This window comes from Grus americana, chromosome 5 (genome assembly GCF_028858705.1).
Source record: "Grus americana isolate bGruAme1 chromosome 5, bGruAme1.mat, whole genome shotgun sequence".
Taxonomy (NCBI): domain Eukaryota; kingdom Metazoa; phylum Chordata; class Aves; order Gruiformes; family Gruidae; genus Grus; species Grus americana.
In genome coordinates, this window is record NC_072856.1 from 67,547,667 (window position 1) to 67,563,981 (window position 16,315).

At 59.2% G+C, this 16,315-nt stretch overlaps 1 protein-coding gene across 1 annotated transcript; it reads right to left on the reverse strand.

The window, feature by feature from the left end:
• Positions 1 to 3,688: 3,688 nt before the first annotated feature.
• PTGDR (prostaglandin D2 receptor) lies at positions 3,689 to 7,586 on the reverse strand. The gene is made up of 2 exons (XM_054827273.1): positions 6,651 to 7,586; positions 3,689 to 4,328 (listed from the first exon to the last, which is right to left on the reverse strand). The coding sequence occupies exons 1-2, from the start codon at positions 7,461 to 7,463 to the stop codon at positions 4,062 to 4,064; spliced, it is 1,080 nt and encodes a 359-aa protein (XP_054683248.1). The 5' UTR covers positions 7,464 to 7,586; the 3' UTR covers positions 3,689 to 4,061.
• Positions 7,587 to 16,315: the final 8,729 nt, after the last annotated feature.

The following is a 16,315-nucleotide window of genomic DNA, read 5'->3' on the forward strand; positions in this document are numbered from 1 at the left end:
TGGTATCCACAAAAATCAGGTTAAAAAAACGGAGCTGAGGCCAAATCCTGGCCTGATCCATCCAAGCAGCTTCCGGAGGCTGCAGTCTGCTTGCCTGGAGACCTTTTCCGAGCAGAAGGCACCCCGTAGGGTGGTTGCTCCAAGGCTTTTCTCAGCCTCCCACTCCTTTCTGGTGTTTTGTGTCACAGCTCAGGAAGGGGTTTTGGCATCTTCTGGAGCTCATTTTCCTGGCAGCTAATGGAGCCTTAAATACCCATTTGGGGCTTCGGGCTTCTCAACCAACAATCGCCTCTGATGGGATATTTTTGCAATAATAGGGAAATTGCTTAGCTTTTGGGTTTTTTTTCCCCCTTCTGAGCTCAAAACCAGGAACATGCCACTTGGTACAATCTGTCCGTTTCTTGGGAAGTGCTTGTTTTCTTCCTTTTGCTTCCATGTTTATCTCAGGTGTCTTGCCTCTAACAAGGACCATATGTCCTCCCAAGGGTCGTTGGCATTGTTTTCCCTAAAAGAAGATTTCCAGGGTTGGCCCACTTGAAGAAAAAACTCTGGGCTTGTAGGAAATCTGCATGAATTTCATATAAACCCTGCAGCCAAGAGAACTCAGCCTCTGGAGTTTGCTGCCTATGGTTTGGGAGAGCGCTGGGATCCTGCTCCATCCTTGGTGGGTTTTCAAGGACAGCTTTGGCACCACAGGCAGGGAGGAGACCAGCCCTCCTGTGCGTGGAGGGATGGACAGCATGGATGGATTTCAGCCCTTTTAAACCAAAATCCCATCTGACTTGCCTTCAGCAAATCCAGACATCATTTTTCTTCCAAAGCCTTCCCAGCCCATCCCTTATCTCATGCACCCGTGCTGCCAGCAGCCTCACTTACTCCCCCCCCCAAAAAAGCAGGGCTGAGCACCAGCACGGCAGGTTCGAGTTTCGGTGCCTTGGCTTGTCGTCCTGTGCAAACACCTGGGTGCATGGGTTAAAGAAATCAAACCGCTCACCGGCTGGTTGTGTCTTACAGCACCCCAGGCTGAGTGCCCTGGCTCGGGTGCCTGGCAGCCCCGGCGCTGCTGCCTGCCCAGGCACGCGCCTTCCTGCTTCCAGAATGGCTGAAAAATGCAGGCAGACAATTAAAAAAAAAAAAAAAAAAAAAAGAGCTCTTTGCAAGAACTAAACAGTTTGCTGGGAAATGAGCATGTGTGAAGTTGTGCCTGGATTTCATAAGCTGGAAGAAAGAAAAAAAAAAAAAAAAAAGACGGTGCTTGATTTAAGTCCAGGGAAGGAGCGGGATGCAGGGTTAGGTGATGCTGGTGACACACAGTGACACATGAGCGTGGGACAGGGCAGCCAGCGGTGCTGGAGGGCACCAGGCGTGGTGCAACAGTTCCAAAAAGAGCACTGTTGGTGTGAGCCACAGCCTCGAGCCGAGCGGCGTCTCTTTATTGCCTCCATTAAGCATTAGGTCCGTCCCTTTGAGGATCGCTGGCACAGGAGCAAGCTGGTGCGGAGGGGGCCCGCAGGGAACGACTGAGCAGTGCAAGGAGCCTGGGAGGAGGATGCGACTGGGAAGGGCTCGCGCAGCAGCTCTCACCTCCTCAGCATTTGGCTGGAGAGCCCTGAGCCTCTGGGCTTTTATAATTCCTGTTTAACAACATTTACAACTAAATCCCTGCATGTTGCAGGGTTTTTTTTATTTTTTATTTTCATTTTTTCCAAGCCCAGTAATAGCAAGGGGCTCTGAGCTTTCACGTAACTCTTGAAGCCCCAAACCAAATGTGTTTGGGCATTAAAACATGGGGCGCCCAAGGGAGCAACTTGGGGTGGAGAGCGGCAGCCCGCTCCTTGGAGCGGCTGTGCCCAGCGTGCTCAGGCCGGCTGGGAGCCCAGCTCTGGCTGGGGACGTGCTGCCATCTCTGGAGAGGACGGCGATACGGCAATCCCGGGCCCCAGGAACATGCCAAGGAGTGATTTATCTGCTCGGAGGGCAGCCTGGCGTTCAGCCCCAAGTGCAAACCTTGTTGGCTGCAGCCGGAGCTTGGCTCGCCCGGAGGCAGCGGTGGCCAGCTGGAGACTCCAAGTCTGCTCCCAGACCAGGTAGGACACCAGTAAGGGCAGAACACCGATTAAAAGCGCTACCGAAGCCAGATGAGCGTGTCAAGGTCGCTGGGACATGCATGAGCCCAGCCGGGGAGCGGGGATGACGGAGGGACAGGGGGGTCACCCCGGCAGCCTGCAAGCCCCCGCCACATTCGGTGTCTCCATGATTTCTTTCCTCTGATGATAAACCCATGGATGGGTCAGACGCCGTGGTGTGTGCATCATCTCAGGGATGGATGAAGTCTATATCCATGCACCTTAATAAAGAACCTGTTGGGTATTTTTTACTTTAATTGCTGCTTTCCACGGAGCATGGTTGCCCTGGGCTCTAAATACACATATCGTGGGGCAGGGACTGTTCCTGGGAGGCTCTCCAGGAGTGAATCCTCACTGGGGTCATGGGCAGATGATGGTCTGTCCCAGCCTGGCCACACACTGAGTGCCCACGGCTCATGTTGCTGCATGCTCCTAGCCTGGCCGTGCCTGGTCCGTCTGTCCTGAGCGGTGCGTGGATCCATACGTCGGAGGAGATCCCAGGCCAGAGGGGACAACAGCAAGGTTTTGCAGAGCCATTATCTCACCAGGCCTTCATCCTGCCGCGGTGAAACAGGTCTGGTGAAAGCCACAGCGCAGACTTGGTGCTGTTGACTCTGCGGTCCCACGTGAGCCATCTCCAAGTCAATAACACGCCAGTAACGTGAAACCGATACCCGAGCCAACCCTCATTTCATTTCTTTCTCCTTAGAGAACCCCAATGAGAAGCACTGAGCAGGGAGCCCGCAGGTCCCCCCAGTACATCCCCAAATCCAGTCTGCCCTTTTCTCCAGCCAGGAGAGCCTGGCCGGTCAAACAGCCAGAGCCAACCTCACCTCCAAAAAGCCCCGAGATGGATTTGCATGAGTTTCTTCCTTCAAAAACAGAATCCATTTGACACCGAGAGTAAATATCGCGTGAGAACTGGCAGGAACACGACTACACCTTGCAAGGCTTAGCTAAATGGAGGGAGAGAAGTATTTGCCCTGTCTCCTCCAAGGACACTAAGCAGATCGGGACTTTGGACATTGTAATTTTTTTGGCCTAAGTGGTCACTTGAGGCAGATATTAAATCCAGTTAATATGTGTGGTTGAGGGGAAATGGATCTTTCATTAAAATGATTGTTTGCTTGCATGCTTGCACCGTGAGGTCATACATCCCAGGCTCTGTATTCTCTCAATTACTGCTCTTATTAGGTCTTGGGATCGTCACAAATACCGAATTAAAATAATTACATCAGGACAGGTAGCCATCTGAGTAACACAAATGCAACATTAGCCCTTGGAGGAATCAATTTTCGAGAGAAGAGCAAGCCGTGGCGGAGAAACCGCAGCCCTGCTCGGGGGATGCCGGGTCTGCCGGGAGGGACAACGGGCATCCCAGGGAGGGACCCCACCTGCCCTCCGGCTCCTCGGCACAGCCGGGACCTGCTGCTCAAGTTTCCGAGTCTCCACACCCCCAAAGGCTCCTTCACACCCCCCTCACCCAGGCTGGAGACACCCCAAACCAGCCCCGGATAACCCCCTCGGTGTGGAAGGGGCTGAGGCACAGGACGAGGCGATGGAGCAGGGCTCTGAACCACTTTTATTGATGGGGACACACACCTCTCCTCCCTGCGCGTCCCTGCCGCCCTGAAGCCACACGTCAACATCCTCCTGCTTTCCTGGAGCCGCGTGCTCCCCAAACCCTCCACAAAGTGCTGCTGCTCAGTAATATTCACGGGTACCCGGGAGCCCCCCTGGTTCCTCTCCGGGGCGAAACGCAGCCCGGGGAGGGGGCAGAAACACTTCACGCCCGCCCCTTGCTGCAAGCTGGACGCTGTCCCTGCCTGCGACAGCCCCGTGCTGCCTCGGGATGCTCCGGGGTGGGGGCGCGGGGGCCGAAGGCTCGCTCCTCATCCTCACCAGCAGCCGCCAGCTTCTACAAGACCCACGTGCTCAGGGGAAGCCGAGCTGCGGGGTGTCTGTCCTGCGCCAGCCCAGGGGGCAGAACTGGCCGTCCTCCCCCGGGCTGGGCCCTTTCAGGGTGGCTTTCCGGTAATTGAGCCTCCGGCAAACCCTGCGGACGAACATACGGAAGACGGAGGTGCGGAAGATGATGAAGACCCAGGGGTCCACGATGGAGTTCACAGAGAGAAACCGCAGGGCACTGAGGTCAGCATTCTCGTTAAAATCAGCAGCAAAGGCTCCCATGTACGCCCGGATCTGTTAGAAAAACAAAGAAATAGGGAAAAATGAAAAAAGATGTCACTACAGGGGTAAAGCTGAGAGCAAAATGATTCCCATGGGGGCAGCAAAAGTTTTAACCCCCCAATATCCTTATGCATCGAATCAGCATATGTCGTGGGGGTGCAGACGCTGAACCTGCAGTTGGGGCTGGGTCATGGACGGTCGTGGCACAGGGGCACCATGTCCCTAGCAGGCCCAGGAGGTCTGGGCTGAAGATTTGGTCCCAAGGACTGGGGTTGTTTCATGGAGGAAAAGGAGCATCACAACCTCCGCAGGCTGCGGCAGTGGGTGCTGCTCTGCCCCCGAGGCTGGGGCACCCCACTTGTGTTGCCCCCCCTGTGATGGGTATCGGACTAGGCATCCGTTGGATAACTCATCTAGCCTGCAGTCGGACGGTGGCCCTTGCTTGTTTGAGGACCACAAGGTTTTCATGGGGTTTATTACAAAACCAGTATGAGCCCAGTCATGCCAGGGCTGCTGGTGGCTAGCACGTCACGATATGGCTCCAGGGTGTGACAGAGGGGACAGGGAGTGGAGGTGGAAGTTGTCATCTAGGACAGTGGTAGCACCCGCACCTCCCACCCTGATTTCGGGATAGCCCCCTCTGCAGCACCCTACAGAGGGTGATGGCAAGGCGGTGCTGCAGGATCCAGCCTCGGGACATGGGGTACTGGTGCGGGGGGTGGGGGGCAACAAGGGCTCTGTCATGCTGGGGGTCTCCCACTCCCACCCCACCAGCAGGACCCCCATCCCTGGGGAAGAAGCGGGAGGACTTCAGGGAGTATTTCCCCCAGATCGGGAAATCCAGTGCGGTTCAAAGGGAGCTGAAGCTACCCAGCCCCTCGGGGCGGGGGGGGGGAATAGGGGGGTTATTGAAGGGTCTAACACAAGGAACAAGCCCCCCCAGAAACAGGCACTGGGGGGGGGAGTTATTTCAAGGGGCTAAAGCAATGAACCAACCCCCCCAGCACCTTCAATACCTCTGGGGCAAGCCCAGAGGAACGGGGGGGTGGTGACGGGGAGGGGGGCGGTGGCGGTATTCCAGTGGGGTTAAAGCAACGACCAGAACCCTGGGGTGGGGTAGGGGACACTCAGAGGGGGGCAAAGTAATTCCCCGACCCCTGTAAGACCTCTGGGACAGAGTGGTGGTGATGGGGGGGGGCTATTCCATTGGGGTTAGAGCAATGAACTAACCCCTGGGGACATGGTGCTGCTGGTGCGTATTCGGGGGGGGGGACGGGGGACGGGACGGGCAATGCAATGATCTGACCCTCCCTGGGACAGGGTGGTGGTGATGGAGGCGGGGGGGGGTATTCCAAGAAGGTTTAAGCAATGAACCAAACGCAGGGACAGGGTGGTGGTGTTGTGGTTATTCCAGCGGGATTAAAGCAATGAATTAACCCCCGCATCCCGGGATGGGGTGGTTGTGCTGGGGGTTATTCCATGGGGGTTAAAGCAACAGCCAGAGCCCTGGGGCAGGGTGGGGGACACTCAGAGGGGGGCAAAGTAATTACGTGACACACCCCCCCCCCAACACCTCTGGCACAGAGTGGTGGTGATGAGGGGTTATTCCATGGGGCTTAGAGCAATAAATTAACCCCTGGGGACGTGGTGGTGGGTATTCAGAGGGGAGCACACCCCCCCCCGGAACAGGGGGTGTCTGTTCTAAGGGAGTTAAAGCAATAACCCGACCCTTGGGGACAGGGTGGTAGTGGTGGTTATTCAGAGGGGACTAAAGCAATGAGCCCCCCTCAACCCCTCCGGGAGTGGGTGGTGGTGCCAGAATTTATTCCAAGGGACCACAGCAATGACCTGACCCCCCCCGGGACTGAGTGGTGGTGACAGGGGGGTTATGCCAAGGGGGCTTAGACAAGGATCTGACCCCTGCGGACAGCCTGGGGGAGTATTCAGAGGGGGACAAAGTAATACCCTGAGTCCCCAGGAGCAGGTGGTGGTGCCAGGGTTTATTCCAAAGGGCAAAACCAACAACCTGACACCCCCTCCCCCCCCGGACTGAGTGGTGCTGATGGGGGGGCTATTCCAAGGGGTTTTAGGCAATGACTTGACCCGCATGGACAGGGTGAGGGACTACTCAGAGGGGGTCAAAGCAACAATCCAGCCTCCTTGGGAGAAGGTGGCAGGGAGAGGGGATTATTTTCCAGGGGGGTTAATGCAATGACCGACCCCAGGGACGGGGTGGTGGGTATTCGGGGGGGTCAAAGTGACCACCTGAGACCCCGGGGGCAGAGGGCGGTGTGGGGGGCTGTTCCGGGGAGGGGAGCCAGCGGGGTTACTCACGATGAGCGGCAGGGAGCAGATGGTGAAGAGGGCGGTCATGAGCCCCAGCAGGACAAGGTGGTCGAGCTCCTCCATGTGCGGGGCGGTGGCGGGGGGCCCACGGTGGGGCTGCCGCCGCGCCATGCTGTAAAGGTGCCGCATGCTGCTCACATTGCAGGCACCGATGGCCAACACCAACAGGCCCATCAGGCTGGCGTAGAGGACGGGGAAGCCGAGCTGGCGCGGCCCGCCGCCCGCCATACGGATGAAGCACCAGGTGCCGGGGCAGTACTGCATGGGCACCCCAAATCCCAGCAGCGGCAGGGCGCAGAAAAGGGCGCAGAGCCCCGCTGCCGCCGGTCCCAACACGGCACCCAGCCGCCGGGTGAGGTGCCGTCGGTAGAAGTAGGGATGTCCCAGGGAAAGCCAACACTCCAGTGCCATGGCCAGCAGCAGCAGGGTGGGGGCCAGCCCGAAGAAGGCCATGAGGAAGGCGAAGAGCTGGCAGAGGACGCCCGGTTCGCCCTCGGAGCGCCCGCCCGGTCCCAGCTCGCTGAGGCTGCGGTTGTAGGCGTAGGCTGCCAGCACGATGGGGCTGAGCAAGCACTTGCCCAGCAGGTCGGTGACTGCCAGCCCGCTCACCAGCACGTAGAAAGCAGAGGCCCGCGGCGGGCGACCACCGGGGGACCGGGAGCGCCTCCGGTGCTGGCCCAGCAGCAGTAATGCCAGCACGTTGCCCAACAACCCGGCGGCGAATAGCACCGAGCTGGGCAACGCCGACTGCCCGCTCTCGATGTACCGGCTGCTACGGCACCGGTAACCCTCCGTCTCCATCGAGATATCCCGCACCGGGATGCGCCGTTACCGGGATGGGCTGTTTCCCCACCGCACCGGGCTGCACCGCACCGGGCTGCGCCGCGGCTGCCGGCGGCGACTGGCCCGGTGGGGGCGGGCGGCCCCCGCCGGCGGAGGGAGGGAGGAGGGAGGGAGGGGAAAGGCGGTGCGGCACGGTCGGGCACGGCCCCCGGGGCGGCTCCTTCCCGCCGCCCGGCCCTCCCCGGGCCGTCGGAGAGCGGCTGCGGGACGGGGGGACGCGGCGGTCCCCCGGGAGACCCGCGGCTGCGGGTGGGGGGCGAGCCCCGGGAGAGGGGGGACGGGAAGGGGACCGGGGCTGAGTCCCGGGGGGGGTGGGTACGGGGGTACGGGTAAGGGGATCGCGGCTGGGCCCCCGGGCAGGGGGGTTATGGGGCACAGGACAGGGGCTGGGCCCCTGGGGGTATGGCTGAGGGGCTCAGGGCTGAGTCCCTGGAGGGGGGTGCGGGGAGGGAGCTGGAGCCGAACCCCTCGGGGGGGTTGCAGGTAAGGGGACAGGGCTGAGTGTCTTGGAGGAGGGGGCTACAGGGTAGAGGACAGGGGCTGAGTCCCTGGAGGGGGGTTAGGGGTAAGGGGGGCACGACTGAGTTCCTTGGGGTGCAGGGGGTTATGGGGTAGAGGACAGAGCATGGGTAGGGGGGCACAGCTGAGCCCTTTGGGGGGGGTTGCAGGTAAGGGGTCAGGGCTGAGCCCCGGGGATGGTCACAGGTAAGAGAGTTGGAGGGAAGCCCCTGGGGGGGTTACAGGTAAGGGGGTCAGGGCTGAGCCCGTAGGAGTGTTATGGGGGGAAGGGCTGGGGACAAGTCCAGCTGCTGCACTGGGGTAGGTAAGGCAGGGAACAGAGTTACCCCAGGGCCATTTTGCTGCTGGGCCCCATTTGCTGCCCAGTACCCTCCAGTCCCTTGGGGAGCAGCGTGCCATGAGCCCTCGCTCCTTGGGGTGCTTGTGCATCTGTAGGACTCGGGAGACATCCCACACTTGAGCCTTCAATTTGGCAAGGCATCACTTCTACCTGCACCCCATGCTGCACACCTGCCATGTGGTGGTACCGCTGCTGAGCCCCCCGTTACGGGGCTCCCAGCCCCTCTATGCCCATGCCAGCGCTCTGCTAGCCCAGAAGCAAAGTCTGGGAGAAGCCCCCAAAGCTTCTTCCAGGAAAAGAAGTGGCCTTTCTTTAGCTGCAGAAACACCACTGCATAATGCATACCACAGCTTACAGGATACATGTGATGGTGAATAAGCATGAAACCGTGGTTGTCTGCTTTCAGGCTCCTTTTTGCTACTCTGGATGAGTGTACATGAAGCACAGGAAAGTATCGAGATGACAGGAGGGGCAGGAAAAGTGGTCTAAGGGGCCAGACATCAATCTTGGCACGTTTTGGTGGTGGGCTGTATTTCTCACGCTGCATTTCTCACGCTGCATGAAGGAAGCTGGTGAGTTCAAGCCTCCTCCTGCAGAGAGGGCAGGGACTGTTTGTGGCTGGCACTCTGGGCTGGTGAGAGCGCCAGTGCTGGAAGAAATCAAGATAAAACTCATTGCAGCTCGGCACTTGCACACGTGCGGTGTTGAAGTGCTGCCCTCGCTAGGGCTGAACGCAAAGCCAGTGGCTGCTTCCTGCCTGGGGCCCAGGGGAGAAGAAATTCATTCGGAGTGATATCCTTCCCAGCCAGCACCTCGAAAACACACTCGCTGCCGCCTTTAGCAGGTCCAGCACCCTGGCTCGGCCGACTGTTGTCGGCTCCCTGCAGATGATGAGCCGGGGAGTCTGCCGTGGAGGGCAAAGGCGGCTTGCCATCGCCCCGGTGAGTGGACTGCTCTGCAGAGCACGCAGCGCCTCTTTGCAGGCCTGGGATCCCCCTTTTGGGGTGATCCTGGCAGTATGGAGCAGGGGGAAGGTGGGCTGGGATCACCCAGGTTTTCCCCAGGATGAAGATTGGGAAGGAGAGCCCAGCAGTTCCAGAGAGCTGATGTACCGACTCCCAAGGGCTGGGAGGACAGTGTCTGGAGCGATTCACGCCAGCCCTGCTGCAATGCTGCAAACACCAGGGAGGATGGTCCTTGCCCCGGGCTGGGGCTTGCACGTGGGCAGGGCATCTCCACTCCTTCTTCCCAAAGCCGCCTTGAACCAAAAACCCACCCCAGGCAAGCTGCCTCTGTCCGTATAAGCTGCCTCTCCAAGTCAAACTCCTGGGCTTTGCTTTCCTTCGTGCACCATGGGCGTTAGGGGATGCTGTTCCCCATCACCCGGGCACGGCGGGTCCCAGGGACGTGCTGCCGGCTGAGCGATGACACCGCATGCTCCCGTGAAGGGCATGTCATCACCGGTCCGCTCTGATGAAGAAGAGACCAAAGTGCTGGGCTTCCCCACCACCTCTGGGAAGTCCCTGACAGACACCAGCTTGCCAGACAAAAGCAGAAGGCCAAATTCACCAGAACTGGATTGCTTGTGGAGAGGAGGAGGAACCATGACAAAATCCAGCCCTTACTGGGGGTGGGTGCTGCCCCCTGATGCGCCAGCTGGTGGAAACCCCAAAGGACCAGGAGATGCTGCTGTTCCTGTCCTCATGCTGCTCGATATTGGGAAGACGGGGAAAGCCTGGGATGGAGAAGGCTTTTTGGGACTGTCTCCTGGTTTGGCCGTGCCTCCAGGGCGCTGAGTACAGCAGCTGCCCAGCGCGGCTGAGGCTGGGGGTGGCAGAGCAGCCGGGCAGGAGGATGCTTTTCACCTGGTCCCAGATCCATCCCCCAGTGCTGGAAGGTCTGACGTTGAGCACAGCTGGCCACAGTGACCGTCCTTGTCTGTGGAGAGGTTGTCCAGCCCCCAGCACCGTTGAGCCAGGCTCGGGGCAGGGGTGGGTGTGCAGCCGGGAGAGTAACCAAAGACTCAGCTCCCTCCTTCATCTCCCCTGGGAGAGAAAGCAGCGTGGGCAGCCTGATGCACCGAGTCCCTGTTTAGCTTTTTATTCATTTGCATAAATTACAGCTATTTGGGGAGGGAAAATGATTTTGAGAAAGTCTCGTCACCGCGTATGACGAATTTCTCCTGTTCGTCATGCTTCCGACGTGACCCCCTTCTCGCTGGTCACATTCCTGGCGGAGAAGGGAAAAAAAAACCCAAACCCAGAATAAAAACAACCCAAAGCGGAAGAAAAAGCAGCACACCACAAAACCCAGAAGACAAATGAGGAGCTGGAAAAACTTGAAGCATCCGCAAGGAATTTCAGGGGTTTTTTTGCAAAATTCTTGCTGATCCCACGTGGCTTTTCCTTGCCATCCGGAGGACGGCGAGGGTTGGCGAGTGAGTGCCTGCCCTGCCGCCATGCCGTGTTATTGCCAAGCCCGGCTTTCCCTGAAGAGCCGCTGCTGCCCGGAGGAGCCGTGTCTGTCTGCTCTTCATCAGCGGCACGACTCGGGGCAGCCGTACTGCGATTTTCTCGCCTTCCTCCAGCTCAGCGCTCGCTTTGGAAGCATTTGTAGCGGTGTCTGAATAACCTAATTTAGAGCCTGTTAGACGGGGACGGTTTTGGCAGGCGGTGCTGTGCCGGGGAGCTGGACGGAGGGATGTGGCTGGCTGGGAACGGCGGCTTTGGCAGCTCTTGCTGGATATTCGCATGTCAAGTAAAGGCAGCTGGGAGGGTCCTGCGGAGAACATCCAACCTCCTCCCTGCCCGGGAGCGCTCTGTCACCGCTGGCTGGTGCTTCCTCACACATCCCAGCCCTGCTGCCCTTCCTGGGGACACCGGTCCCCCAAGGCACAGAAGCAGAGCATCGCCTTCTCCTCCCCGGTGTCCTGTCCTGAGTGTTCCCACGTCTTCCCCGGCTCTGGTTTCTCCAGACGAAACACTCACCAGGCTTTCAGCCTTTCACTCTTTCCAGGCGGTGGGATTTTGGGGATTCACAGCTTCCTGGTGTGGGCAGGTGGGTGCTCCCACGGCCCAAACGATGCAGCAGCAGGTTGGGGTGCAGGGATGGGGAGCACCCACCTGCACCTGAGCCACTGACACCCCGGGGCTTTTCTTCCTGGGATGCTGAGGGGTTTTTTGTTGGGAAGATGCAGCAAGCATCTTAAACATGCCCAAATGCCCCGATTTAAACTGGCTGATAGAGGTAGAAGTGGCAGCTGGCACAGCCCAGCACCTGGCAGGGCTGGTCCCCATGTCCCCTCATCCTGTGACCCAGGAAAGGGGGTTTTGGGGGGGCTGCTCGGGTGCACGGTCCCTCCGAGCTGGAAACATGGACCCATTCTGAGTCATCGGGTGACCTAGGTGGGAGAAACCCTGCAGATTGTTTCCAGCTGTGTTATTGCAGCGCCGCTCACTCCGGAGCGCTCAGCTGGAGGAGAAAATAGCCCTGGCCAGCCGGGAAATCTGCCGAAAGCCGCTGGCAGAGGCTGGCTCAGGCCGTGGGGGGCAGCAGGTCCAGGTGCTGCGGCCACCTCCTCCCGCTGCGTTTCAGGGAGCTGCTGGCATCGCCGCCGTGGCTGGATCCTGCCAGGTCTGCCAAAGGGAAGAAAACAAGGCAGGGAAAGAAAGCAGCCCCGGGGTGGGAAGTCGTTGGGCAAGGAGGGGATGGTGGAGCAATATTTCCCCAATTGCACAAGCCCTGAAAGCCCAGGGCAGGGTTTGGCCCAGCCGTGGGATGACCGGAACGAGCAAGGAAAGTGGTTTGAGCTTGGTGGCGTTTCCAGCATAACCACGGGCGAGTCACGGGACATCTGCTCCACACGCTGCCCCGCGGTAGTTCCTCGGGCAGGGGTGGGAACACCGGCGAGAGCAGGGGGGTAAGGGACAGGGGCGCTGGAGCCAGGGGAGGGGTGTCCCCTGCACCCCCGGAGTGAGAGCGGGTGGGAATCGCCTCGCCAGGGAGGAAGGATGGCGGCGAGGGGCTGGGGTATGTGGGAGCTGCAGGGGGGGGGGAGGAAGGAAGGAAGGAAGGAAGGAAGGAAGGAAGGAGGGAGGGAGGGAGGGAGGGAGGGAGGGAGGGAGGGAGGAAGGAAGGAAGGAAGGAAGGAAGGAAGGAAGGAAGGAAGGAAGGAAGGAAGGAAGGAAGGAAGGAAGGAAGGAAGGAAGGAAGGAAGGAAGGAAGGAAGGAAGGAAGGAAGTCCTGCAGTGTGTGTGCGCGTGGTTGTGGGCACTGCCGTGTGTGTGTGAGGTGGGGGGGGCTGGATGGGTGCGGAGCAGCTCACTGTGTGTGCTGTGCAACCCGGGGGGGGGGGATGTGGGGGGAACCCTCTTTGGGGAGGGGGGTACCTGGTGTGTGCGGAGGGGTGGGGGGGTCCTGGCGCTTGTGTGTGAGCAGGGTCGGACCTCAGCGGGGGGACGGGACGGGGGTGTCCTGGCCTGTGCCACTGTGTGTGGGGGTGTGGGTGGGTGCGTGCCCCGTGTGCAGGCCCACGCGCGGACAGCAGGCGGCGGCAGGGCTCGCTCTGCGGGACACGGGACGCGCTTCCCCCGTGGGGGCCGGTCCCGCTCCGCTCCCCGCCCCGGCCCCGCCGGCCCCTCCCCTTCCCTGCCGGCAGCGCTGCCTCGCACCGGGGAAAGGATGCGGCCGCAAAAGTCTATTTTCTTTCTCTTTTTTTTTTTTTTTTTTCCTTAAATTGGGGATGTTTGGGCGGCTTCGCTCCCTGGGCAGGGGCTGAGCTCGGCCTGGACTCAGCAAAAGGGTTTAATTCACTCCGAGATGGCCCCAGCCACTGCAACGAGGTGAGGACCATCACCCTGGAGCTGCATCCACCGGCGAGTTACCCTGCGGCTGCAGCTCCTTCGCTCCAGCGGCCCGTTTAGTATTGCATGAGAAATCCCCTAATTCTTGTCTGAGCCTCGTGTTCCCACTCCCCATGGAGGCCAGAGGCGAGTTCCCGGCATGGGCTCACCCATCGGAGCACCCCAGCTGCGATGGGGAAAGGACCCACGTCCTGGGTGAAAAGGGACCCACGTCCAGGCAAAAGGATGCAAGAAGCCCAAGCAAAGCAAGACAGCCCTCAGCAGGGTTAGACCTGCTGCAGAGCAGTCCATACCTCTGCGGGGAAAAATCCTGGTAGGTTTTGAAACTTACCATAAGGGGAGGTGGATCCTGAAGTGAAAAAAATTAAAATAGAAGGAAAAAAAAAAAAAGAGTTAAATTAAAGCAGTCTGGCTTGCTTCTGTAGGCATGGGAGGCTGGTCAAGCCTATATGTGAGAGCTTACGTCCCTCTGAAACTCGGTGGGTCCACAGAGCTCCCCTGCGGATGCACAGCCTGTCCTGAGGAACGGGCTGGGCGGAGAAGGCAGCTCCCAAATGTGCTGCCCATGTGTTTCGCTATTTCCCATTGAATTTTAGACTAGCCCAAACACTCTGTCCCCATTTAGCTGGATCGTTCAGCCCTAAAAATCCCTTTTAGCATGAAACGCCCCTGGCTCTGCAGCAGTCTTCAATTTAAAGAACAAATCCTATTGCCTCCATTTTGAGCTGGGCCATCTGCTGCGGGGGGCCGGGGTGACCTCAGCGCTGCTGGGTGCTTTTTTTTTTTTTTTTTGGTCACCGGTTTGATCACAGCAGACGGAAGAGACACATGTCGGGGGAGAATAACCTCTTTGCCCAGCTTGGAGAGGCTCCGTGGGACAAAGGCTGGCGGGAGAGCTGGAGCCAGGAAAATGTGGCTAAAAGCATATTTGCTCGAGAGGCTGTCGGGGGAGACAAAGGCAGGAAGCAGATAAACGCAGGGAATGAGGCTAATTGCTGGGATTAGTCACCCCGGAGCATTCGGGTGCTGCAGGGGTCAGGGCTGGAGGCCCCGGGGAGGTCAGGCGAGGAGAGATGAGCAAGAGAGAGGTTTTGGGGAGAGCTTTGGATTCGTTAGAGCCATAGGATGGGCTGTTTGGGCAACGAGCAAGGGGTCACCAGGGCCTGGCCCCCATCTCTGATGGTGCTCCCAGGTCAAGCTGTGGGGTTCCAGCTCCCCCAGGACTCCATGCTCACCCCCAGCTGGGCTGGGCAGGTCCCGGGGACACCTAATACATACAGCAAATAAAGCCTAATTCTGCAGAAGACCCTTGATTCAGGGTGCAAACACCCAGGGAAGTGTCTCGATGCCGCATCAGCTCAGCCTGGTGCATGTCGGGGGCCAGAGCCCCAGGACGGGGCAGGACCGGACCTGCTGCGGTGGGTGATGGGGAGAGGCAACCTGCGTCCGCTGTGTTTTGTGTTGCAGGAAAAAACACGAGACGCTTCCCCTGGAAACACCAGGCATGGGCTGATTTTATCTTTGCCGTGAACACGCTCCCTCCCTGCCACCCCGGCAGATGCTCCCAGCCCCAGCACAAACCCATCTGGGCTGCTTTCTCCGGCAGATGAAATCCCCTCTGCCAGGGAATTTGCTGGAGCCAGGACCAAATAAGGAACTTGTGGCCAATCTTGGGGGAACGGTGCGCAGGAATCAGTCAGTGTCAGGCGCGCTCGCGAGCTCCCTGCGAGCTCTGCGCTGAGCTCCCGGCACACCGGCAGCGTGGGGGGGCTTGTGGGGCTCGGCACGCTCATCCGGCAGCTGTGGTACCGAAAAACAGCTTTGCAGCAATATTTAGAGAGAGGAAGGAAGGAAAGAAGGAGAGCCCGAGAGATTACCCCCCCTCCCCTTTTCTTTACCTTTATGTCTTAAAATACATTCTAAAACCTGGAGCAATCCTTTGGGCTGGGGCTCAGATGCTTTGGGAAGCTTTTCCATGTGGGACCGGTGTTTCCATCCCGCGGGTGTCCGGCTCCCCAGGGTGCTAGGAGATCCGAGTTCCGCTACCTTTCCATCCGGGAGGGCTCAGCACTTGCTATCTCACTTTTTAGAGTTTTTCTCCTCTCCATGCACCAAGCCACTTTCCCACACTTCTGCTCCGGCTGAGTTGCCCAGGGCCAAAAACCCCTCCTATTTCTATAAACACCTTGGTTTTCCATATTATGGACCCACCTGTGATCTAGCACCCCATCTTCCCAGCTCCCCGTAAGGATAACCTCTCTCCTAGAGCATGGTTGGTGTCCTGAGCAGAAAGATCTGTGCTGGGTCACAGCTGGAGCATGTGGGATGGACCCTGCGTATGGAAATCATCTGCAGCGTGGGTGGACACCCTCCAGGAGCTGCAGGCTGCCGTGCCCGGGCCAAAAACCTTGGGTGCGGGCGGGTGGTTTGGGATCACTGGGTGTGCAGTGAGTGCTCTTGCTGCTTGGGGCTGGTGGCCTCCAGACCCACCTGGGCAACATGTGGATCCTTGAGGATGCACCTGAGCAAGTCCTGATGTACCTTCTGGTCCAGACCCGCCAGGGAAGGGTGCCCCTGTGCGTGGGAGCGGTGGGCCAGGGCGAGAAGGTGGTGAGTCATGAGGCGAAGCTGATTCAAAGAAGTGAGACCAAAGTCAATGAGAACCGTTCCCAAAAATGGAAATGTCGAGAGCTGGGTGCTGCGCTGGTGGGAATCAACCGCGCTGCCGCGGCTTCCCCGCTGTCAGCACCCGACGGGATGCTCCCAGGAAAGGAAACAGCCACGGGGAAGGCAGCGAGCCCAGCCAGGAGTTACGGTCCCATGGATGGAGCCACCCAGAGAGACACCTCGACATGGCCCGAGGGGAAGCAGAGCCACCCCATGGGAGGGGCACGGCCACCCGGCGATTCCCCCTTTGCCCCCGACACAACACAGGGGCTGGTCCCGCGGCAGCAGGACGGCAAGCTGGGCTCACCCCAGCCATGCGCCCGTTGTGGATTCTCAGATGGTTCGTAAGGGTTGAGCTCAAACCCAAGGCTACACCCACTGTCTTAGGCAAGGGGGCAGCTAACAGGGTCTCTCGTTCTTTC

Coding starts and splice junctions, on each gene's coding strand:
- PTGDR (XM_054827273.1), bottom strand. CDS start 7,463: ATGGAGACGGAGGGTTACCGGTGCCGTAGCAGCCGGTACATCGAGAGC. Junction 4,329..6,650: donor TCTGCTCCCTGCCGCTCATC/GTGAGTAACCCC, acceptor TTTTTCTAACAG/ATCCGGGCGTACATGGGAGC.